The following is a 26,882-nucleotide window of genomic DNA, read 5'->3' on the forward strand; positions in this document are numbered from 1 at the left end:
ATAAACGTGTGTTGGGTGACATTAACATGTCCACCTGTCTGTGTCTGGGCCGGCTTCCACAACATATATCGTACTTGGTCCTTTATTATAGCCACTGGTATTTATTTTTGCTTTGTGCCCTCCCCTACTATAACCTTGTCTATGAGGGAGAAGCAAAAGCTTTAGATTTGTCAAAAATTTCGATCTCCATTTTTTGACAGATCTCAATGTTTTAGGGTTCCCTGATACCGAAAACACTGATATGTCGATAATGAGTTTGTGTCTGTCTGTGTGTGTCTGTGAGTGTCACAGTTTCTTGAAGACGGTCTAGAGCTAAAACAGCGTGACTGAAAAATACCAAACTGAAAACTTAAGCCTGATGATGGTGATGATGATGTGCTGATTAGCTTTTGAGCCAAATTGTGCAAAAGAAAGAGGCACTCTAGAGCAGGGGTTCTCGAATATCGTAATTCTGCAATTAATTATGAATTCTTCTCATTAATTGCTATCACGATGACCTGTTTTATGATCAGAAAGATCAGCATCAGAACAGTAATTACTGAAATGTTATAGAATAGTTTGGGCACAAAGCCATCTCTCGTCCGAATTTTTTGAATATGTCATTTGTTGTCCTTCACACTCTTCACCATACAATATTTATTACAGTTTAGCCTGTTGTGTTTTATATATCTAATATAATGGATTGTTGTATTTCATATAGATTTAAGATGTCTTTTTTTTACTTGTCTTTGTTCCTTATGTCTACTATTCTTAAAAATTGAACATTTGACAGAAGGCAGTTATATAAATTAATGAAGAAGACTGCAGAACTAGAAAATACATTATTTTTAAGGGCTTATTTTAATATATTATTTTGAATTATCTATGAGAAGATGACAAATGTGAGTTTGGAGAACGTAGTTGTTAGCTGTAACTTTCTGCAGGCCATAATACTTACATAAAATGTTAAATTATGTTTCCCCTACATGAGAGTTTGCTTTGGAGCATCATTGGATTTTTTTTTGGCCTATATAAATTATTTATAATTGTCCCTTAGAACACCATATTAAATCATCTAGTTAAGGTATAAAGCAGTACATGAAAATTAAATATTTAAAAGTCTTTTACATGGTTTGTAACTTTTGGTTTCTAGCAAAAAAGATTTGTTTCATATTTATAAAGTGCATAATAGTAATCCATATATATTTATATATGCTGGCTAAAAGGATATTTACAACATTTATAGATTTACATATGTTCAGGTTTTCCTCAGGGCTAATCATGACAGAGCACATGTCACTCCAGCATCTTCTGAATGGTCACAATTGTGGACATCCCAGCGAATATGGGAACACTGCTGAAGATATGTTTCATTGCCTCTGCATTTTAAATTGTCTAGTAAAATAATCCCAGTGCCTCGGCCAAAATAAGCTTCCTCCTGGGCTGCAGTAGCATTGCCACAACCCATCTGTCTGCAGACCACCCTTGCATCTTTCAGATCCCAGGCATCATCACACACTGTCCCCCATTGTTTTTCCAGGTACAGCTCCACCCGACCCTCACATCGGTGCCTTCCATTGACCAGTCGAACTGCCCCTGCAAGAGACAAGCGTAAAGAGATCAGAGTTTATTGTCTAACCCTCCATTTGTTTTGCAGGGTGTTGATCCCGCTAGCATCAGATACAAAGCAGAAATCGGCCCTGGTAGTGATACTTGTAGTCCTTAATTATTTAAATATTTTTTGGGGGTTTGTTTCATATTTCTGATTGCATCTTTATCTAGAATTTGATTTCTGACTTCAAAAAGCCAACAGTTGCAAAACACAAATCAACTTTGACATAAGGCTCTGGACCAATTACAGCAAAACCACCAGTGGTAAATAAACACTTTACATGTATATATGGGTCCAGCCTCTCCCTTCATAGATTTTTAGGGGTAACCAGCACCATGAGGGTAAATTTAGCACTGGCAAGTTTGTTGTGTTTTCATTAGAATGATATGAATAAGTGTAGGGGTTTGATAATTATAATGGAAATCAGATTGAATAATAAAAAAGTGAAGAAAATAACAAATATGATACACTAGAGACAATATACATTATAACTTTATATCAATTTAAACTATGTAGAAACACAAAATAGGATTTCCATTTAGGTGTCAGCATTAAGTCTAAGCAAAAACTATTCAATCATTGTTATAATTGTACTTGGAATGATGAAATGCAAAATAACTGGACAGATTGAATAAATACATTTGTATTTGTGTTACTAGGGGCTTCGCTCGCCAACCCCCATGTGGACCCTACGCGCTAGTCATTTCCTGAATCTGCCCCTTGTGACAAATCGGGCTGTGCTTTTGGATAAACACAAATATCAACTCTGTCTTTGATATCTCCGTCTTTCAAAACTATCATCGCTGACTATTCATCACATGTTGGTTCATTATGTACGTGAGCGTGATCTTTCTGATTCATATAGAAATCCAAGAAAACTTCTTTGTCCATGTGTAAAGTGCGATACTGGATTTGTATCCATTATTGGCTATAGAATTTCTAGTACATCCGATCGTTTAACTCTTTCAATTCTATGTTGCATCGCTTCTCCATGATCATAAATATAAACCTGACCGAAATGTGGTTTCTTTGAAATTAAACTTGAAGTAGCTTTAACAGATTCTCATATTGTGTGGTCCTGAATCATGTAAATCTACGTTTTGAGCATTGAATGATGCAAACGTGAACAGATTATTGTAGATTCTGATATTTTGCCTGTAGTGTTTGTGGATTTCACTTTCACCAAATAACAAATCTTTCTCGCAGATACGCCTCTTCATTGGGAAGAAACACTACTTTTCCCTGATGGCAACACAAATTAGATGATCTACAAGTTTCCGACTTAAATTTTAAAGCTGAACAATATCTACATACTTCTGTCATATCACCTATGTCCATATATTCGATCTCTTTTCGCTATTACACTATTTCACTGAGTAATAATTTCTGTTTCTTAGTGCTAAAGCAATCTTTACTATCAGTTTTTTTGTGACTTTTGAATTTTAGTACTTTCATAATCTCTAACCTGCTCTGCATGTGTATCACACCAACATTTTTTAAACTCTTTAAGACATTCTACTTTGTCTTCTACTCTTTGTCTTTTATTTCCACCCCCACTTGGACCTGTTAGGTTTGCAATTCCTCTTCGTCCGGACTGATTATATATTTCCTTCTTTTCTGAATTTGCACTTAAATTATTATTGTTCTTTTTTGAATTCTTTTCTCTCCAGCGCTTTTCGGCCTCTTTTCGATGCACTGCCCTTTCTTCTTCGCTTAGTCGTTGATGTTTCATCTAGAAGGCATAAAATTATTGTCCAGAAAAGGACTACATCGAAGGAAACAAATAGATTGTATATCTTGTATTAAAATGTGGAAAAATTTAAAATTTATAAGAGCTGAGAGCACAGGAACTTTGTCTGACAATAGCATTCACACGAATGAGAGGTGAGTGGACTGTGGGCGTGGTTAAATCTCTTAGCACAAAGTCTCGTCTTGTGGGACTTGAAATTATCTCTCTGAAAAAGTCTTGTCTCATCCCAGGATTTTTTTATATAATAGAAAGAGATCTTTGTTTGCCATTTGCCTTATTGCTTACATTTTTGTGTTTTTTGTCTTAGAGAATATTATATGACAGCATGCCTTGATTGGGATTTTGTCACCTTTGTGAAAGCCTAGGTAAACATTACTTACATCATGCCATTAAAGCACTTGTGAATTAGAATTATGATCTTTCATACAGGAGCAGCACACTGCTGCCACCTCACAATAAAGAGATAAGGGATTACGTCCATGAGTGCAGTTTGTATGTTCCCCCTGTTATCTGCATAGGTTTTCTCTGGGTGCTTTGCTTCCTTCCACTATCCAAAGACATGCAGGTTAGGTGGAATGATGATGCTAAATCATCAAAAAGCCATGGCGTGTGTGTGTTCACCCTGCGATGGATTGCTGCCCTATCCAGGTGATTATGCCTGTGCTTGCTGGTTATAGGCTCATGGCCCCCCGTGACCCAGTTCAAGATTAAGCAGGCTTAAGAAGTGGTATGGCATGGTATCTTTCATACAACAAAAATCAAATGATACAAGCTGTACTGAAGCACCAGGCAATGTGGGCTGCAGGATGACACCAATTTAAAGGTCAAAGAAACGGAATATTGTTCCACCAGACATGGGAAAAAGCAGGAAATTATGACACAGTGGTAGGATATCTGATAGTGGAACGACAAACAGAATAATGACACTTTCAGCGGAAACATTGCCTAACATGAATCATTGGCAAGAGGTAATACAGGATGTATTGACACTTAGAACAAGTGTGAAAATAATATGCCCTAGCTGGGAGTGGGAAGTACAAACAAATGAAGAGGAAACCTCCTTCCGGTTTTCCTCATATCACTCAAGCAATTCCTGCTGTGCTTCATTTTTTATTGATGTTCTGACAATTCACATTCGATGCCACTGGAAATCTATTTCTATGGCCTGCTGTGTGTTTATGCATTTCACAACAGCATGTGTGTTTAGTTTTTATTCAAAACAGGCCAATAAGATGGAGACAATTTTATATATTCCTGTTTCACTGTATCAGAAATACAGGTATGTGTATCATGTCTGTGTTTAAAGAAAACTCTAAGACGGCCCAGACAAAGTGTTCAGGCTAAGGATATCAAATGGCACAGTATGTCAGTCATCCATTCTTTTATTTTCTATACTTGCATATTCCACTTTGGGTTGACAGGTAGCCAGAACTTACCCCAAAACCAGGGTCTCTGGAGAAAAACTGACTCAGACACAAGGACATGCAAATTTCACAGTCTGTAAGCAGGCCAGGATGTAAACCCTTTCTTGTGAAGAGTCTGCTCCCACGCTTCCTAAACAATTCTTATTTTATATGGCACCTTTCACAGAGCACCCACTTTTAAACGGATGTTTAAAGCCTACAAAAAAATTAACTCCAAAAAAATAATAAAAAGCAATGCAAACACTGTAAAGTAGCCCAAAACAGAACAAAAAACGAACAAAGAATTAGGCAGAGATTCCAACACCAGAACAAAAGGAGGAAATAACATAAGGAAACCCTGCAGAAAATCAGTAAAATATTCATACCTTCTCTGGGAATTGTCGGTGAAGGTGTTGTAGTGTGTGTTAGCTGCTCCTTTGGTGGTAGCTTTACAATATCTAAAAATAAATAAAAAAAACAGCAGTGAAAATGTTACAAATGAAAATACATAAATGTATCCACCTAGTACAGGACTGGGGAGGAAGTACCTGCCAGACTTTAGCTCAGTGACTATTTTAAAGTAGGGGAGTTCAGTTTTCACAGAGTAGGCCCTACCAAACAAATGACCTAAGCATCAACCACACCTCCATTTAGAGCCCTGTGGCCTCCACGGACCCCAGCAAATTAGTTGGCAAGTTAAATTTTCAGTGAGCAACAGTCTCAAAAATTCCATTGCATTGATGCAAAATATTAACAATGTCACCAAAAAGATATACAGTGATCCCTCGCTATATCGCGCTTCGACTTTCGTGGCTTCACTCCATCTAAATGTAAGCATATCTAAATATATATCACGGATTTTTCGCTGCTTTGCAGATTGGGGATTGGGGTTCTTTAATTTATGGTACATGCTTCCTCAGTTTGTTTGCCCAGCTGATTTCATACAAGGGACGCTATTGGCGGATGGCTTAGAAGCTACCCAATCAGAGTATGTATTACATATTAACTAAAACTCCTCAATGATATACGATATGCTTCCCATGCAGTGCTTGATTGTTTGCTTTTCTCTGTCTCTCTCACTCTCTCTGCCTGACAGAGGGGGTGTGAGCAGAGGGGCTGTTTGCACAGAGGCTGGTTGCCTAGAGGATATGGACGCTCCTCTAAAAAATGCCACTTTATCTCGGTGCTTTGGCATACTTAAAAGCCCAAAAGCATGTATTGATATTTTTGATTGTTTGCTTTTCTCTCGCTCTTTCTCTCTGACATTCTCTACTCCTGACACGCATTCTTTGAAGAGGAAGACATGTTTGCATTCTTTTAATTGTGAGAAAGAACTGTCATCTCTGTCTTGTCATTGAGCACAGTTTAAACTTTTGACTAAAGGGTGTTATTTCATGTCTAGAGGGCTCTAATAATGTTAACAGTATGGGAGAGTTTATAAGGGCTTAAAATATATAAAAATAACCATACAGACATATGGTTTCTACTTTGCGGATTTTCATCTATCGTGGGGGGTTCTGGAACGCAACCCTCACGATCGAGGAGGGATTACTGTATGATAAATGAAGTATGAAGAAGAGCTATAATGTTTTATGTTTTCTTTTTCTCATTTCAACATTAATATTTCATTTGTTTAGGCTTATAGTTGGAGAAAGAAGGTGAAATGAGAAACATTGGCTTTGCAAAGGAAATATACATCTGTTAGGATGGCTGCCTGTAAAATTATAATGTAGTGTGAATCTCTAGAAAGCAGTAACATCACTCATTTACCAATATTATGTGACAGATGACAGAACACATTAGCTGGCTGGTGACTTATGTAATTTATAGAAAAGAAGCTAATGTTTTAACTCTCCCTTGATGTTAGCTTCTAATTGTAAAGTACTTTTATTGTTGTATTGTCCATAATAGTAATGATGGTAGCATGAATGCACCATTAAGCAAACTCAGCCTTGAAATATGGCAAAGTGGCTTAACAGTTAGGCCCCTCAAACGAGACATAATTGAACAGCCAACACACTATTATTATTGACAATACAGTGCAAATCAATACTCTTTTGAAAAAGTGGTTATTATGCTCAGTCCGCAACTGAGGGTACTTTTGTAATATTTTTGCAGTGATAAGGAAATAAACTGTCAATGAATTACATTGATGGTGCCCTGCCTCATTACGCTCATTTGGTTAAAAAAACAATTTAATAAAACATAACAAAAAAACCCTTCTTTATGGCGAATAAAAATTTGCTCATATCCATTTTAATAAAAGGACAAGTGTCAGTGTATCCATGTGTCCATCTGGTTGCTACAGTTGTGCTTGAAAGTGGCAAATTATATGCATTATATATATATGAATTATATGAATATGAATCCTAGAGGTTCACATACTTTTGCCCCTCAGAAATATGTAATATTCGATCTTTTTCCTTAATAAATAAATGACCAAGTATATTATTTTTGTCTCATTTGTTTACCTGGTTTCTCTTTATTTACTTTTAGGACTTGAGTGAAAATCTGATGATGTTTTAGGTCATATTTATGCAGAAATATAGAAAATTATAAAGGGTTCACAAACTTTCAAGCACAACTGTACGTCACTGTTATCGGACAGATGGCACATCACAAACATTAGCACTGTCTTTACAAATCCCATACCAAATGGCATTTAATAGATGTGCCATCTGTTGGAATGGCAAACAAAATGCATTGTGTTGAGCCATCTGTTAGAATAACAAACGCAGGGCACTTTAGTACTACATGCATTACAAAATACATTCCAACAGATTGTGCACTACAAATGTTAATGCTGAAGTCTGTGTTGATTGCTTACATTTCATCCCATGGTAGACTGGTAGCACAGCTAGTTATGCAATACATAGATCAAAAGATTGCAGATGTAATATGCAGAAGGGATTAATGTCCAATACCTGTTAAATTAACAGAGCATCCCGTTCAGCAAAGAAATATTAGGAATTATGCTTTTAACTGCTTAACCTGTGCAGATACCACAAATACAGCTCTCTGTTCTGACACCACCTTAACCTCCACAGTTTATAGAATTTTATTATTACTTAAATTATAGTTATTTTGTTATACTCTGCTATTTTACACTTTGGTGGCAATATATTTTTTTACTTTTACATATAATTTCTTATTTGATATCAAAATTCTCATTTTATAAATGTAGGCAACTGCTTAGGCAACTGTGGCATTGCTGAATTCAACCAAAATAAAATTAGACAAGTGGTGTTAATGTATTTATGTACATGAGGTGTTTTTGTATGTATATATGTTATCACTTTGTGTACTGTAAATATATGAAGTTGGTTTTTATATAGTATTTCCACAATAATTGCACTGTCTGTGAGATGGAGATCAAAATTAAAATCATGCTTATGGCTCCCAAAAGGCTCAGTCTAAAAGACATTTGTTCTTTAGCCAGTTAATGGCTGAAATCATTTGACCTGTTTGTGCAACACACAGGGATGACAATGGGAGAAACCTCTTGATATTCCATGTACACTAATTTGTTGTTGCTCGAGGTGTGTCTCAGGCTCAGTTTGATGAGTGAAAATCCAACATCTAATGGTCACATCACAAAACGTAAGGCTTGTCCTCAGCAGAATAAGGAGCAGCCATGGCAGATTGCCCTAAAGGTCTAATATAAAAAGAAAACATTTATTGTCCACAAGTCAAGTTAACGAAAGGCATAAAATACAAAACAACACAACACAGATCCTGGTACTTTAAATATAGTTTACAGTATGTATTGTGTTGGTGGGTTTTGAGACACATGAATCTAATGGTCAGCTTTATTTTCTTCTTTCAAAGCTTTTTTTCTAATATCAGTGATTTATATAATATGGGCACTGCCATTTTGAGACTTTAGTTTTGAGGTTTGCTACGTTGTTGATAGGGAAGACATCAGTGTCACGTATGATGTGGCATCACAGATCAAGGGTACGAAGGTTTGCCCCTTGGACTTTCTGATTGTCCAAGTTTGGATTCACTAAAAAAACCTCAGTATTCTGTTTGTTTGTACATTTAAAAGGTTCTTTGCTTTACAAACTATTCTGTCCCTGAATACTGTCTGAACCTGTCATGCACATTATTCTGGCTTTCAATCTTCTTGCTCCCATCTTTAATTATACATTATTTGTCTTATGTTCTAGGATTAGATTTATTAAGTATTAAGTAGTAGTAAGTTGGGCGGCGCGGTGGCGCAGTGGTAGCGCTGCTGCCTCGCAGTTAGGAGACCCGGGTTTGCTTCCCGGTCCTCCCTGTGTGGAGTTTGCATGTTCTCCCCATGTCTGCGTGGGTTTCCTCCGGGCGCTCCGGTTTCCTCCCACAGTCCAAAGACATGCAGGTTAGGTGGATTGGCAATTCTAAATTGGCCCTAGTGTGTGCTTGCTGTGTGGGTGTGTTTGTGTGTGTCCTGTGGTGGGTTGGCACCCTGCCCAGGATTGGTTCCTGCCTTGTGCCCTGTGTTGGCTGGGATTGGCTCCAGCAGACCCCTGTGACCCTGTATTCGGATTCAGCGGGTTAGAAAATGGTTGGTTGGTTAGTAGTAAGTTCTTGCTCACCTGTTAATGATGTAGCTTGCTTTTCCTCACTCCTTTCTATCTCCTGATTCAGTTATTAAAATCAACTGCAATCAGTACAGCAAGACAAGCCAAATAAATTAAAAAATGGCCAAATATTTAAAGGTGGTAATTTATTTTGATGTCAGCAGGCCCCACCATGACTTTATTAGTGTTGCTTAGTACAACTGCTAAGAAGTGTTAGAGAATGTTACTTTCAAAAGTAACTTAGTTACGTTACTCATTACTGGCAAAGAAACAAAACTAAATATGTTATACAGTTACTTTTTAGAAAATATAATGTGTTATAAACAGTGCATTACTTTTTTTTCCGTTGTATGAAAAACTGCCCTTTCACTGGCCAACATGTTATTAGATCATAAATACATGAATTTCATTAAACAACCAGAAACACAACCAAATGTGACCATTTTCTTGTAATTTTAGAAATAATGCAGCACCCCTGAATCCAGACCTGAGAGGGACGTGTTGCTCAGGTGGCCGAGAACTGTCTGAGGGGGTAGGATTATCTGGAGAAGCCAGCTATAGAAAGCAGACGAGGGGGACGCAGACACAGCACTTAGAGAGCACATCGCTTGCATCTCCCGCCTGCTAAAGCCCATCTGCTCCCTGCCTTATGCCCAGTGCTGCTGTGATGATTGCTGGCTTCCCTGTGACCCTGAGCTGGCCCAAATAAACTTACCCCTCAGCATATGCAGGATTAAATATGTACTTAGGACTTTTGTTCTGGTTTTTTAAATTTTATTGCAAGCTACACACATGCTTAAGCCGTCACCAAACAGCCAGATCATGAGCATGTGACAGTAGTAGGCAACATCTTTGCAAAAAAAGGCAGGATTACTGCTAAATAACATGGTAATTTACATATTTTTTGGAGTAGCAGGAATATTCTTCTGTAGTAACAAAGGCATATCTGTTTTTTTAGTAATGTATGTATTTTTACTTCAAGAAAATATGTATTGCGTGAAGGTACTCTAAAAAGTAATCTGACTGCATAATATATGTTAGTTTTAATATGTTGCCCCCCAACACTGCTGTTAGGTAGGCAGGTTATAATTAATCAGCTTTTGGACAGGGTGTTGAGCCATGAGCAATAACTAATATACTGATAGTTGTGCTTTGAGATCCTCATATGTACTTTCTCCTTAGAGTTTTTGAACAATTGCACTGTTTCAGGCATTCTTGAAAAGAGCGTGACCATTTCTGTCATGACATCTGTCTTTGTGTTATATACAGTTTGTGTCCCTGCCTCTTTCCTTGTGAGTTTGTTACCTGCGCATCTTGTGCACAGATCGAACAGTCTCTATAAGATTGACATTCTTATTTGAATCCCAAGGTGTCAAAACCTTATTTATTTTGAGCAAAATCTGTTCAAGGGAATGTTTGTTTTACTGAACATAATTATGTTAGAAATGTAACTCAAAAGCTCAGTTTTTAAAAATGAGTTTAAAATAAAATTGCCTAAATGCAATAGTTCTACTGATTTATTTCCAAACATTTTTGGAAGGTTCTGTTTCCTATCTACTTTCATTTTATGCTTAACTTAGCAAAGGATTTTGCAGTTTGTGCCTCTATGAATTCATTTTCATTTGGTTTGACAGAGAAATAAAGCAAACTGTATTTGACATTCTCATCTGTTTTGTGAGTAATAGAGAAATCCTGTCATGACTGATGAACAGATCTGACACATCCGCTTATCCCTATATCATCCACCTCCAGTCTGCAACACTTAGATATTTATTTCCAGTGTTTATTTCTGTCAAGTGAGTTTTGCTGTTTATAATTTTGTAGTATCGTGCATAGATCTGCTGCCAACAAGAATGTTCAGAGTATGGAGAAAGTTGCACAACTCCAGGGCAAGATTTTTATTTTTTCACAGAGAAGCCTCTTAATTGGCACCACCAAGAGATAGGAAAGTTGCTCACTGGCTGAATTAACAGCACAGGGGTATTCGGCAGGGCAAAAGCAAGTCATGTACTCCACAAAAACCTTCATAGTGCTGTCACCATATGCTTTAATGGCAGGTGTTCCGCTAGGTGTTTATACCCTTGGATTTAGGGGAGTTTTGGGATGCATGGGTGTGAGTGATGGTTGGATGTAAAGTACTTGCGGTTGCAGAACACTGGGACAGACACATCAATCACCAATACAAACACAAGTCCATTTTGTTTTAGAATAATATGCTAACCAATTCAAAGATTTGTGTTTATATTTATTGAAAGAAAACAAAGAATCCATGTTAAAGGTTCCATTTGGCAATGGGTTGACATACTGTATAATAGTAATGTAGTAGGCCTGATTAATGCATTGATCTCTTTCACCACTTCCAGTTGCTTCCATGGGATCAGTGTTACTGCAATTGTTTTCAGTGTGTTTGCTTTTGCAATTTTAAGTCTCTTACCTTCACAAATTACCCCTGCATCTTCATGATGACCACAGTTATGCTGACCCCATCCCAGATGGAAACAATCAGAGAGGAAGAGCTCATTTCCATCACAGTCCACGTTGTCCAATAGTATAGGTCCACTGCCGTAGCCAAAGTAGCCCAAAACTTTGGCCTCAATGGCGCTGCCACAACCAAGTTGTTTGCAGACTACCTTAGCGTTGAACATATCCCAATCATCATCACACACGGTCCCCCATGCATTGTTGTAGAAGACCTCCACTCGACCCTGGCAGCTGCTGTTTCCATTTACAACACGAATTGAGCCTCCAACTGGTATAGGAAGAGGAAAAGGTAAGCAGTATGTGATAACAGAAGAAGCTTATTTAGAAAATAGCAAGCAGAAGGTTAAACCAGAAAGAGAGATGTTGCATACATTTGTCTAAGAGGGCATACATGCAAAGGCATGGAGTATTCTTAATGACAACATGAGAGTGTACATCCATAAATGCAGAAACATTTCATATAGTGCTTTTACAAATCATACAGTGAAAATAAAGAATCCCGACAGATTTCAATTCATAAAATTGCCAAAAATTGATAAAAATTGCCTTGATACTTGGCTTGGATGAGAAGCAAAGGCTCATTCCTATTAAGTGGAATATTACAAATATGCGTGCCTATGTGTCTTTCTGCTCAGTGCAGTCCTCTTCATTCCATGTCCCAAGAGATATGTCTTTCTAAAACTATGCATGGTAATCCACCCTTCCATTTATTATCCATTATTGGATAAAACCAGCATCAACAGCAAAACAGGGTTGCTAAATGGTTGAATAGATGGATTTTTATGTACGATTTTTGCTAATATTATTTAATAAGTTATCTCGAAAAAATTCAAGAGTACAGTGTGGCCAAATGGAAGAGAGACTGGCTACCATATGACTGCATATTGTAAACTCTTACTCACACATCGTTTCACACTAAGCAAGTCATTAAATTGGGCACAGCTCAAATGTTGCAGAAAAAAAATGTTGTCCTATATAAATGTATAAGATGGTTTTGATAACAAGTTACATGTTTTCATATAAATTATAAATAGAAATAAGCAGAATAGAAGCAAACTACAGTATCTTCACATCAGACAGGTTTTACTATAGATTTGTTTGCAATGGTTCAGTAACTAATAACAGTCAAACAAGATAACACAATGGCACTATTCGTACCTGAGGAAATCTGTGAGTCAGCAGTTGATGGTATCCATTGTGTCACTGTGCCTGTGAGTGCTGCAACTAAAATGAAAATAAAATGCAGTTTAAATATGTATTCTATAAAGTATACCTAACATTTAATAATAAGTCACCATATGCAATCAATTCAATTAGTACTTTCTTGCAAGCATATACTTTTAAATTCCAGCCAGGGTTCAAATTCCTCTTTCAAATCTTTTTTAACCATTTCTGATTCTTCTGTTTATGTTAATAGAATTCACATCTCATCTCATTTTCCACCGTGAGATGGGTTGAGGGGACAACAGTTTTAGCAATGAGACCCATACATCTCTTTCCCCAGACACACTTGCGAAATCATACTGTGAAATCTCAAGGCATTCCCAGGTAGGGAGATACAGTCCTTCCAGCAATCCCTGGGTCTTGCCATAGGTCTACTCCCACAGGGAGGTGTCTGGGAGGTATCCATATCAGGTGCTCGAACCGCCTCAGTTCTCCATTCCACTTGATGAAGAGGGTCAGTGGCTCCACTATGAGCCTCTCCCAGATGTTTGTGTTTCTCATCCTATCTCTAAGGGAAAGCTCTGACACCCTGCAGAGAAAGCTCATTTCTGTCATAACCCAAAGCTCATGACCATAGGTGAGGGTAGGGATATAGATCAACTAGTAAATAAAGAGTTTTGTCTACTGGCTCAGATCCTTCTTCACCAATATGGATTGGTATAGTGACCACATAACTGTGCTCACCTCCCCAATCCATCTGTCCATCTCAACGTCCCTTTTCCCCTCACTCATAAACAAGTCCCCAAGATATTTAAGCTCCTCCACGTGAGGTAGTAACTCACCTCGCACTCAGAGAGGACAGTCCTCCCTTTTTCTTCAGAGAACCATGGCCTTGGGTTTGGAGGTGTCTATCTTCATCCCTACTGATACACACTGCCCCAATACATGCAGGGGTTCACAGCCCAATAAAGCCAACACGACTAAGTCTTTCTTCAAAACGCAGTGATACAATTCTAAGGCCATACATTAGAGTCGATTTGGAAAAGTCGACAAGAACAAACTGTTCACAAGATTCAACTGAAGGTCCTTATTGTTCCTGCGCTCCACCACACTACTTGGTTTTGTAAGGCATTGTAATGTAGTTCCCTGAGTGAAGAAGAACTTAGCCTTAACAAGTTTCTACCCATGTCCCCATGTTCTTGTTGAACACGCTTAATTCCAGACATCTTGGGACTGAAATAAAGCGCATTAACTCATCTTAAAAAGAGACACAGCCAAAAGCACAACCACTTGTAGAGGATGCACACACTTGACTGAGAATGTAAACAAGAAGAACCTGGGTTTTGCACTCCTCCTAGAGCCAGACATGCAAACTAACTTACACACTGCTAAGAAATGTGAAATTAAGCTACAGTTTTTACATTTTTCACTAATTTAAACAATTTTTTATGTATTCGACATCCACAGTCCTTTGCCATTCACTGAATATGCTAGGTGTTTAGTGAGTTCTGCTGTGTTTTTTGCTCTTTTGATTATTTCTGATTTGCTGGATTTCTGTGACCTTTTGTTCTGTTTTTTGACCATTCTTGGATTGTGTATTGGGACTGTTTGCAATTTAGATTGCTTATTTTGAAGGCATTACCTTCTATGTTGTTTTGCTCCTAAGAGCTTCTTATTTCAGGATATTTTTTTAAATAAATATTTTATTTGTAAGGATTCAGTGTTTGCCCTTTTGTTACTAGAATTTTGAGTATTTTTTGGGACTATTCTGCTTAGGATCTCTGTAGTTCATAACATACTCTTTCTATAAGCAAATTATCATCCATTGATCTGTGATCAACACTGAGTACACTGGATATCAATAAAAGATTATAAGCTGCCTCACATGTCACTGTATCTACAATATCTCTTTGATAGCACAGTACTGGAAAAGTGAGATCTAATACAATAAAATGGCCTAAAGTGTTTTGCACAGTCAAAAAAAAAAAGTAATAAACCTTGTTTGAATTTTTTTTATGTGCCAGAGGCCAGAACTTCTCTTTTATGGTGTTAATTTTTTGTCAGTGTTTTGTAAGTATCAACCTATTGTTTTTAGGATTAATATTCAAAAACAAGTCTATTATTTTATAATATTCCTCAGAAAAATAACCAGAATTTCATAAATTAGAAAGTTGTATCGAAAGCTTTTATTGATAAAATGACTTAGTTAAAGCACCTCTGCCTGGAAAGTGTGACCTTATAGGTACTTTTCCCAAGATCGCTCTGAGCACCAAGCACTGTTTGAATGCATGCAAGTGCCTAAATGCCAAAACCAGCTTGTAATGTCAGAAAGACACCATAGTTACATAATCAAAATTATGCAGTGAACATTAAATAAATAAATTAATATGTCATATATTTAATCACATGCATCCCTTGCTGCCCAATGAAAAATGGACCTCTGATCATTATTTAATTCATTAAGAGAAGGCATAATCCTTTATTTTTAAATAAGGTAATTTATACTTTATTGTGGATGTAAAGGGCTAAACTAAAGATTATGGTTTGTCTTAACATCTTACATTTCATGCTCAAAACATAATTATGATATTGTGAAGTGTGAACACCGCAAAGCTGGCAAGAACATCTATTGACTCATGAAGGTTCAAATGTTCTGCAAATGCAAAAAAAAGAAAGGTCAGGTCAGGTTGGGGAGCATGCACTGGTTCAGAGCGCTCGACACAAAGTCAAACCAGCAGTAACCAAGGATTCTCCAAAGAGACACAGTACCAAAGTAGTCCATTCTTTGTCTCAAGTCACTGCTTTGCATCCATGTCTCGCAACCATATAGCAAACGGGAAACACCAAGACTCTAAAGACTTGGACCTTCGTCCTTTTGCAAAGATATCAGGAGCGCCACCCACCACTTTCCAGTGACATCACTACTCTCCATGCTTTCCCAATCAGTCTACTGACTTCATAGGAAGAATCACCAGAGACATGAATGTTGCTGCCGAGGTAAGTAAACCTTTTGACAAGGTCAACACTCTCTCCGCAAACAGACACAGCTGATGGCTGTGCCCAAGAGGTCATTAGAGGCCCGGATCTTGGTTTTTATCCAGGACTCTTGCAAGCCCTAAAACTTAGACTCCCTATTCAGTCTCTCGAGCCCCCTGATCAGAGCCTCTATTGACTCCACGAAGATCACAACATCATCAGGAAAGTCCAGATCATTGAATCTTCCTTCATCAACAGATGGCCCACAGCCACTGAACCCCATGACCCTGCCCAACACCCAGTCTATACAAAGTACTGATATCCTGCCACCACTTAGTCATATTCACTTTCATGGTTTTTTGCACACTTTCATAATTTCCTTTGGTATTGGCCACACCATTTAGATGCAACTTTCTTTCAGTTGCTGCCAGGCAACAGCAATTACCTTCTGATTACATTATGCAGATAGAAGAGCAAATATAGTATTTTAGAGACCCCTGCATTTCACAAACAACTGGTGTACAAATTGTTTCAGGCCTGCCTTTAGAGTAGGGAAAATAATCACCATAATGTCACATACTCACTCACATGCTCATCCAAATGCCACAGTTATCTTAGATTTCTTAACAATGCATGACTGCCAACTAAGCAATAATGCATAATAAAGGAAATATTTAAAGTAAAATAACAGTACAAATATGATGAGATATTTGTAAAAACCTACAAACTCTTAACTAACTATGAAAACCTATAAAACTATACACCTAACTCTAAATGTAAATCAGGGTTTACTGATGAGGCTCCAGTGATTTGCTTCTGTTCTAAAATCTTGACCAAGTATTTCAGATTTAGCCTGTGGTCCCTGCTGTGTCCTTTTCTGCTATTTTAAGTTGTTTCACCAGTGAGGGCTGAAGAGGAGATAGATGATGGCAGTCGTACAATGATGGCTTCCCTAATTAACTCCTCCTGTAATTCTGTGATAAGAGCTTTGGAGAAGAATGGAAAGGAGAATGTATAGAAATGTTCCTTTGGGCATTGTTTTTATTTAATGGAGGTCTAAATGAATAGTCATTTCATGCAAGGTTAGATTTTAACAGAGAACAAATACCAAAGCCAAAATGGTAGTCGAAATAGTTTTTATGCCAGATGAGAAAAACACAAAGCAGTCTGAAATCCCACACCACTGATGCCTACCACTTGTCTTCTTTCCCAAAGGGCCCAGCCCAGGTTTTCTACTTAGAAGCTTAGTGGGTAATATGCGTTACTTCTGAATTAAATTAAAAGGTTTAATTTTTTTGACGACTGAGAAATAAACTCCAAAATAAAAGATGAGCTTTTCTACACATAGGGCTTAACTATAATCATAGTCAGAATATAATTTCATAAGATATTCACCAAGAAAATCCTATTTAATAACCTGAACCAAAACACCAAGATGAACACTGAGTAGAGATGAAAGAGTGGGAGTCAAAACCAGAATATCAAATAAGAAACTTTCACAAGCACTAGTTCACTGGTTGAACCCATATCTTGGAGAGATGAAGAGGACCTCTCTAAACAAAAATGTTACAAAGTTGTAGCATTAATTGTAATGAACTTTCAGTAGTACAAAGAAAACCAATAATAGGCCAAACATCTCTTAAATGTAAAAGAAAGAAAAAAAATCCACCATCATTGTGAACCTCTTCTTAAAGCTCACACCTCGACTGGTCCAACACTTTCCAGTGTTTAAGTTGAGAGTGCAGAAGAGTCACAGTAAGTTCTGGTGCATTACTCTTTCTTTCCTTTTTCCCCTCTAAGAATTCTGTACAACAGAGGAAATTTCATAAAATATTCAGTCCTACCTATTGAATTTAATTATTGTATTATTCGGAAGTATTGTATGAATTGACTGACCCAAACAACCCCCACTTCAGTGAGGTCTAGTCCACACTAACATGGTGTGGCCACTAAGAGGCACTCCAGCACCCCAAACCCGAGCACTTTTATTTTCAATAATGTGTACCTTTTACAGGCTTCCTACCTTCAGTGTCGTAGCAGTTCTCACACAACACAGTACAGCCCAATAATACCAAAATCACTCTTTTTGCTCTTTCTGTTTTCCTCCACTTCTCCCAGGAGAATGATGTCCAGCTCCTCTCCCGACTTGTACTCCCTGAGCCAAGTGGAGGACTCTCTTTTAACTCTGGACACAGGAATATTTCCGGTGCTTAATCAGTTGCCTCCAGGAAGTACTTCCAGGTCAGGCAGGACTACAGTAGTCCTTGTGTCATTACTATCTGAAAGTCCGCCTGGCACACCCCACAGAATCTGACAGGACAGGCCCATGGGGTCACAATTCCAATGCCGCCCTTCAGGCATCCACAATGGTGTTTGTCAGATGGGATACTGCCACCCAGTGTACAGGGAAACGCTCTGCTCATTGCAGGCAGTCGCCCACTGTGTTGTCCTTCCCTGTTCCAAAGTCCATCCTGGGTGTTGCTCATAGTCACTGTAATCTCCTTCCACATCTGGACCTGGCACAGATAAGAGATATTGTTCTTAGCTCCTTGAACCTTCTGTTATCAAGGCCTCTTAGCCAGGTAAGGGAGTGGGGTCCACACTGGCTGCTGTGCCAGGCCGTTCCTCACAATGCATAAATCTGAAAAGGTAAATATCTTGTTCTGTTCATTTTGGCATTCTTCACTGAAACAGCATTTTCAACTATGGAAAATTAATCTTTTAGAAAATGCTCTCCAATGTGTATACATTTGAAAATGACAGTATGGCTGATTTCAAGTGGCTGATGTTTGCTTGTCACGTGGTCAGTCACTGATTTCAGTCCTCCTTGTGATCTCATCTTTACAGCAGTTGTTGTCCTTTCCTAAATTTTCAGCATCAGCCAATGGATTCCACACTTTGAACACTCAAATATTTTATTGTGTTTCTTATTGGCAGGACTGGCAGTCTGTGTATTCGATGATTTTGAATACCTTATAATTGACTGAAACCTTTAAAAGCATTTGTACAACATCTGTCGAGATGAAGTAGTTCAGGCTGGTGTTTTCTTCAGGTATTCTTTGTTTTCTTAGCACTTAAAATATTTTTGATTTATTTTGCTTAAGGCTCTGTACACAAACGTTGCTCTTGGCCGATAAACTGTGTCAGAGATGCCAGGGGCCATGACCCGGCCGGGACGTCATGAGGGACCAGATGTGGGTCTGTGCCCACCCTGGATCACGTGGGGGTCGCCTTCCTGGTTGTTTTGGGGGCCACGGGTACAGGACATGGAAGCTCCACCGTGTAGGGGCCCGTGGTCACTGCCAGAAGGTGCCCCAATGCCTTGGGGACCTGTTACCCCAGTACTTCCACCACACCAGGAAGTGCTGGGGGGAAGAATTAGGACGGCGCCCGGAGAGCTGCCGGGAGGACAGCCGGCACTTCCACCACACTGAGGCGTGGCCAGAAGAGGAATGCTGGGAACACCTGGGGCTCATCCGGGGACTCTATAAAAGGGACCGTCTCACATCATTCGAGGCTGGAGTCGGGAGATAGAAGGACAAAGCTCAGGATAGCTGTGGAGGCGGCCCGAAGAAAAGGCATTGTGGCCAGGACTGTGATTGGGGTATTTATGCACGTGACTGGGGTTTGAGTGACAAATGGACTGGGGGTCTTTGTGACCAGTATTTGTAAATATAACTGTAAATAAACATGTGGTGGTGTTTTAACAACATGTCCGCCTGTATGTGTCCGGGCAGGGTTCACAACTGTCAATGTTCAACAGGAAAGAGTTACCGTTTTAGCTTATGACAAACTTTCAGAAATCATTCTGCAAGCTTTCGAGCTGTAGGGGCCATAGCTGGCTGAAACACAACATATTATAATCAGTTCAGATAGCCAATAAAAGTTGTCACTTCACTTGACTTCTTATTGCATCTATAATGGATAATATGGTACAACACCCTGCTACTACAGAAATCAATCTCAAAGTACTTCTGTGGACAGAAAACATTTGAAATGAAAATATATTTTTCAAACATATCAGCTTAGCATGACTAAGCCTAAGGAGGTTGTGTGGGGCAAGGCTAAAAAGGTAAATTGCTAAGAGCTAACTTTCTTAATTAATTATATCATGATGTAATTTCCACATAAATAAACTGGTTTAAAAATTATTGGTTTTTGGTCATCTTGGAATATGGTGTGTCAATTAGTGGCCACTCCATTCATTTAAAAAGTACGCTTGATAAGCTTTCACCTTCTCTGCCTATCAAGACTAAAACATAATTTTTTTGATGGTGATTCTTGAACTCATACATTTGCAATGCACTGTCGCTTAATGACTAAGGTGGACCATAAACTGCAAGCATTTGAGTTTTGCAGTCACCATTAACTCAAGCTGCCCAAAACTGTCTGAGCTCCAGTTGTAACTTGAATACAAAGGATTTTGTCATGACTCTGTGATTGTAGAGTGTCTTATGAATTCATTTATTTTTCAGATCTGCTGATTGCAATACACAGTAATGGGGTGACTGGACCCAGTCCCAGTGGCACTGGACACATCTTGTTGGCTAGCTGTGGACAGCCTATAGAGTGAACACTTACAGTGGGCCAACATAAAGTCACCAATCACATTCTCTTTACTGTATTTGAGAGGAAACAAAGTTACCCATAGAGCATGAGCAGAATGACAAAATGTCTCTCAGACACTGACCTGGGCAGAAACTTGAACCCAGGAAGAAGCACTAACCACTGCTGTACAAAGATGATGTTTAAAAGATTGCTCACATCTTTTTTATTTTTGTGATGGACTGTACTCGGATCCAATTTTGCTGTTCTCTTTCAGTATTTGCTCGTCACTCTGCACATTTTCTGAACAGGATGCACGTCTGTTCTTTTACTTATTCACATTAACACAGCAGCATACTGCCACCTAATGGACACTTGTCACAATCGCTCTTTCCTCTGTTCCTTTTTTAGTTGCTCACTCTTATCTTCTGCCTCATTCAAAAATGTCTTTCTGGATGGCAGCTGCATGCTGCCTCAGTACTTTCTCCTTTAACGTTTATTTTATTTATTTATTGAAAGCCTGGAATTCAAATTCAATAAAATTACTTGACTGATCAGCTTTCTAACTTTATGTCAGAAATATAAAAGAGAAAGATCGATTGTGCAATTTAGGCAAGACTTTCATGTGTTTCTTTTTGGTTATTTCATTTGAAAATAGATTTATATTGTTAATTTGTAAGCACAGTATTCAACAGAATGTTACCGCAAGTAAGGTGGTACTTACTTTGTGCCAAAAGCTTCTATGATAGCCGCTGCACTATTTTCAATTTTCTGTTTTCTATTTTGGACCAAATGGTTTCTGATAATGTACTGTATGGATGAGGGATTTATTCATGATTTATAATTATTGACAGTGAAGGGTGTGAAGAGCATAAACAGGAAAACGTCAAACACATAAACAATAAAATAAAGAGTGAAATGTGTGCCAACCTTTATTATCACATAAATAAACACAATAAAATAAATTGTAAAGAATCTAAATATAGAGATAGACCTTAAAAACATACTGCAGGGCAAACTTCCACACGCTTTCATTGACAATATGCTTGAGCCGGCATCATGGGTAATGCTCAAATACAACAGCACAATGTGGAAGAAAAGAAAAGAAGGTGGGTGAAACACCGAGACTAGAGCCGCAAAGATTAACATAACCTGTAAAACAGCGGAGGAGCCTGACAGGAAACTGAGAGAGATGTCTGCTGCCAGAGTGCCACCTGGAGTCGCTACAGAAAATCATAGTCATGGAAGAGACAAGCAGCTCAGCCATCTGAGTACTGCTAGCTCAGGGTCTCCACTGCAATTTATTTTGTGACCTTAATGCCTTTTACTTCTCCTCAGGAGTAACGTCAGTGTCATTCATTGAACAAGGGCCACAGTTCCCCTCTCTCTAGGTTACTTTATGCTTTTATGTATTATTCTGTTTTTTTAACTACATTGAAACCATTAGGAGACTTAAGACCTTGCAAAACTGCAAATGCTTGTGAATTCCTAAATCTTAAGAAGTATATACGATGTATTCATTTGTTTACATGGAATCTTTTAAATAACATCTTAGGTTTTATAGAATCTTCATCACACAGCCTTAAAGATAAAGGTGCCAATGTGGAGATGCCATAGGGGAACCATTTTGGGTTCCCAAAAGATCCATCCACATGAAGTATCCAAAAAGAACCTTTTACTTGTTTAGATCTGTAACAGGCTCCATAAATAACCTTGACTATATGATACTAACGGGTTCCTTAAAAGGCTTATAATAACACAAGCTAAGTTCAGGTTTTCTTAATCTGTTAGTATCCTGCTAGGTAGCCTACCACACATTAGATTTCTGGTTTTTTTCATATTTTAATAAGCTTTTAAAAGTGCAAAGAACCAACTTCATATGCCCAGAGCCATCCCAGAATTAAAGGCTGCTTTGTTAAGCCACAAAGCCCAGTAAAGAACTATATAGCTGGGTGGCAGCATAAAGATGAAAGATGCCTCACCCCTGGACAAACTTGTTAAGAAGGCAGACTCTATTGTAGGAGTAAAGTTGGATAATTTAACATCTGTGGCAGAGCGACAGGCATTAAGCAAACTCCTGTCAATCATGAATAATCCACTGCATCCACTGAACAGGATCATCTCCAGACAGAGGAGTAGCTTCAGTGACAGACTTTTGTTACCGTCCTGCTCCACTGACAGACTAAAGAGATCGTTCCTCCCCCACACTATGCGACTCTTCAATTCCACCCGGGGGAGTAAATACTAACATTACTCAAAGTTATTGTCTGCTTTATCATTTTTTCATTTTTATTACTATTTAATTTAATATTGTTTCTGAATTTCCCCTTGGGATTAATAAAGTATCTATCTATCTATCTATCTATCTATCTATCTATCTATCTATCTATCTATCTATCTATCTATCTATCTATCTATCTATCTATCTATCTAAAGAACCAGTATTTTGAAGAGTGTAGGTGCAAATGTGTATAGCAATTGTAAACGTGCTACGTAAGAATACATTACATTGAATCTGAATTGGTTTCTCAGTGGGTTGGGTAGCTCTTTAGGTGACGCTCTTTAATTTGGAACCTATGAGATTATCCTGCAATTCACACTCAAGGAGGGGATACTTAATTTGCAGCAGAACATTTCATTTTTCATTTTTATTAATTGCTTCCTTCTGGTTTGAGGAATGTGAGGAAACAGGGATAGTGGAGCTATAAGACTTTTTCAGGCGTGACTGGTGGTTTGCCAGCCTCTGGTGCTTTAATTGTTCAGTAGTCATCTTTAATCAGTTAAAGTCATGATTGTGTTTGGAAATCAATCTTGAGACAGAAACAAAAATTTGTGACCAGGTCTTTTAAAATTCAAAAGAGGTGTTAGTGTGAACCATTTGGGGTTTTACAGTTTACAGAATCCTTTCTTGTTCTGATTTTGCCCTTTTATTTTATTTTCGACAGTATTAAATTTAATCTTTTACTGTTGTGACAATAAATGAAAACCAGGCCAGGAGATGAAAGGGAACAAAAGGGCGGGCAAAAATGGATTTGAAAAGAAAAAAAATCTCCTGTCAAAACTAGACAAAGCTGTAGATGAATATGTTATGAGGTGGCTACTTAAAACATTATTCTCTGGGAACAGCAATGTTCTCTGTAGGAATTATGAGTTAGCTTTGTCTCTTAAAGAACAATTCCAGCTGAATTTATTAATTATTCAGTTTGCTAGGAAAAAAAAGTATTATTTTTATGTTATTTACTGATCCATGATACCATTTTGTTTTATTCATAAGCAGGATGCTGCACCTAGCAGCTGCAGTTTGGTTTTGTACTTTGTGACATCTGACCTCTCCTCCTCCAACTGCCACCTTATTGTGGTGGAGGGGTTTGCGTGTCCCAATGATCCTAGGAACTCTGTTGTCCGGGGCTTTATGCCCCTGGTAGGGTCACCCAAGGCAAACTGGTCCTACATGAGGGAAGAGACAAAGAGTGGTTCAACCAAACCTCCTATGAAGAACAAAAACCTTGGACAATGTTTTCCCTCGCCTGGATGTGGGTCACCGGGGCCCCCCTCTGGAGCCAGGCCTGGAGGTGGGGTTCGATGGTGAGCACCTGGTGGCCGGGCCAGCACCCATGGGGCTCGGCCGGGCACAGCCTGAAGAGACAACGTGGGTCCCCCTTCCCATGAGCTCACCACCTGTAGGAGGGTCCAAGGAGGTCGGGTGCAGTGTGAGTTGGGTGGTGGCCGAAGGCTGGGACCTTGGCGGTCTGATTCTCGGCTACAGAAGCTGGCTCTTGGGATGTGGAATGTCACCTCTCTGAAAAGGAAGGAGCCTGAGCTAGTGCGTGAGGTCAAGAGGTTTCGGCTAAATATAGTCAGGCTCACCTCAATGCACAGCTTGGACTCTGGAACCAATCTCCTTGAGAGGGGCTACACTCTCTACCACTCTGGATTTGCACCCGGTGAGAAGCACAGAGCGGGTGTGGGCATACTTATTGCCCCTCAACTTGGAGCCTGTTCATTGGGGTTTACCCTGGTGAACAAGAGAGTAGCCTCCCTCCGCCTTCGGGTGGTCCTAACTGGTAACGGTAGTTTGGAGTACCCAACCTTTTTGGAGTCCTTGGAGGAGGTGCTAGAGGGTATACCTTCTGGGGACTCCCTCGTACTACTGGGAGACTTCAATGCTCACGTGGGCAATGACAGTGAGACCTGGAAGGTCATGACTGGGAGGAATGGCCTCCCGATCTGAACCCGAGCGGTGTTTTGCTACTGGACTTCTGTGCTCGCCACAGATTGTCCATAACGAACACCATGTTCAAGCATAGGGGAGTTCATATGTGCACTTGGTACCAGGACACCCTAGGCCTCAGTTCGATGATTGACTTTGTGGTCGTGTTGTTGGACTTGCGGCCACATTTCTTGGACACTTGGGTGAAGAGAGGGGCGGAGCTGTCAAATGATCACCACCTGGTGGTGAGTAGGCTTCAATGGTGGGGGAGGATGCCGGTCAGGCCTGGTAGGCCCAAACGTGTTGTGAGGGTCTGCTGGGAACATCTGGCAGAGTCCCCTGTCAGAAGTAGCTTCAACTCACACCTCCGGCAGAACTTAGATCACGTCCCGAGGGAGGTGGGGGACATCAAGTCCGAATGGGCCATGTACCGTGCCTCTATTGTTGAGGTGGCTGACCAAAGCTGTGGCCGTAAGGTGGTCAGTGCCTGTCGTGGTGGCAATCCCCAAGGAGTCCTTTTGTCCTGTGGGACTCTGGAGGCAGCTGATAGGAGGCAGGCCAAGCGGAATGCAGCTTTGGTGGTTGTTGAGGCAAAAACTCGGGCATGGGAGGAGTTCGGGGAGGCCAGGGAAATCGACTTTCGGACGGCTTCGAGGAGATTCTAGTCCATCGTCCGGCATCTCAGGAGGGGGAGCAGTGCAGTGTCAACACTGTATATGGTGGGGATGGTGTGCTGCTGACCTCGACTCGGGACATTGTGGGTAATACTTCGAAGACCTCCTCAATGCCACTAACATGCCTTCCAATGAGGAAGCAGAGCCTGGGGACTTGGAGGCGGGCTCCCCCATCTCTGGGACTGAGGTCACCAAGGTGGTTAAAAAACTCCTTTGTGGCAGCACCCCGGGGGTGGATGAGATACGCCCAGAGTTCCTCAAGGCTCGGGATTTTGTAGGACTGTCTTGGCTGGCACGTCTCTGCAACATCGCATGGACATTGGGGACAGTGCCTCTGGATTGGTAGACCAGGGTGGTGGTCCCCCTCTTTAAGAAAGGGGACCGGAGGGTGTGTTCCAACTACAGAGGGCACACACTCCTCAGCCTCCCTGGAAAAGTCTATTCAGGGCATCTGGAGAGGAGGGTCCATCGGATAGTCGAACCTCGGATTCAGGAGGAACAGTGTGGTTTTCGTCCTGGTCGCGGAACAGTGGACCAGCTCTACACCCTTAGCAGGGTCCTGGAGGGTGCATGGGAGTTTGCCCAACCAGTCTACATGTGTTTTGTGGACTTGGAAAAGGCATTCGACTGTGTCCCTCGGGGAATCTTGTGGAGGGTGCTCCGGGAGTATGGGGTACCGGACACCCTGATAAGGGCTGTTCGGTACCTGTACAACCGGTGTCAGAGCTTTGTCCGCATTGCTGGTAGTAAGTCGAAAACATTTCCAATGAGAGTTGGACTCCACCAGGGCTGCCCTTTGTCACCGATTCTGTTCATAACTTTTATGGACAGAATTTCTAGGCGCAGCCAGGGTGTTGAGGGGGTCCGGTTTGATGGCCTCAGGATTGGGTCACTGCTTTTTGCAGATGATGTTGTCCTGTTTGCTCCATCAGACCGTGATCTCCAGCTCTCTCTGAATTGGTTTGAAGCTGAGTGTGAAGCAGCTGGAATGGGAATCAGCACTTCCAAATCCGAGACCATGGTCCTTAGCCGGAAAAGGGTGTAGTGCCCTCTTAGGGTTGGGAGCGAGATCCTGCCACAAGTGGAGGAGTTCAAGTATCTCGGGGTCTTGTTCACGAGTGAGGGAAGAATGGAGCGTGAGATTGACAGGCGGATCGGTGCGGCTTCTGCAGTGATGCGGGCTCTGCATCGGTCTGTCGTGGTAAAAAAGGAGCTGAGCCATAAGGCAAAGCTCTCAGTTTACCACTCGATCTACGTTCCTACCCTCACCTATGGTCATGAGCTATAGGTAGTGACCGAAAGAACGAGATCGCGAATACAAGCAGCTGAAATGAGTTTCATCCTTAGGGTGTCTGTGCTTTTCCTTAAAGATAGGGTGAGAAGCTCAGTCATCCGGGAGGGGCTCAGTGTAGAGCCGCTGCTCCTCCACATCGAGAGGAGTCATATGAGGTGGCTCGGGCATCTGATCAGGATTCCTCCTGGACGCCTCCCTGACAAGGTGTTCCTGGCACGTCCAACTGGGA

At 40.0% G+C, this 26,882-nt stretch overlaps 1 protein-coding gene across 2 annotated transcripts in view; it reads right to left on the bottom strand.

Moving 5' to 3' along the window:
- Positions 1-497: 497 nt before the first annotated feature.
- Positions 498-26,882, bottom strand: part of LOC120531411 (scavenger receptor cysteine-rich domain-containing group B protein) — a 68,136-nt gene continuing 41,751 nt past the window's right edge. For both annotated transcript variants that reach the window (XM_039756805.1, XM_039756804.1), the window contains 4 exons: positions 12,949-13,014; positions 11,744-12,058; positions 5,131-5,202; positions 498-1,575 (listed from right to left, as the gene is read on the bottom strand). In XM_039756805.1, the coding sequence (XP_039612739.1) occupies positions 1,259-1,575; positions 5,131-5,202; positions 11,744-12,058; positions 12,949-13,014 (770 nt within the window). In that variant the 3' untranslated portion in view covers positions 498-1,258. The remainder of the gene's footprint in view (positions 1,576-5,130; positions 5,203-11,743; positions 12,059-12,948; positions 13,015-26,882) is intronic.

Source organism: Polypterus senegalus, chromosome 6 (genome assembly GCF_016835505.1).
Source record: "Polypterus senegalus isolate Bchr_013 chromosome 6, ASM1683550v1, whole genome shotgun sequence".
Lineage (NCBI taxonomy): Eukaryota > Metazoa > Chordata > Cladistia > Polypteriformes > Polypteridae > Polypterus > Polypterus senegalus.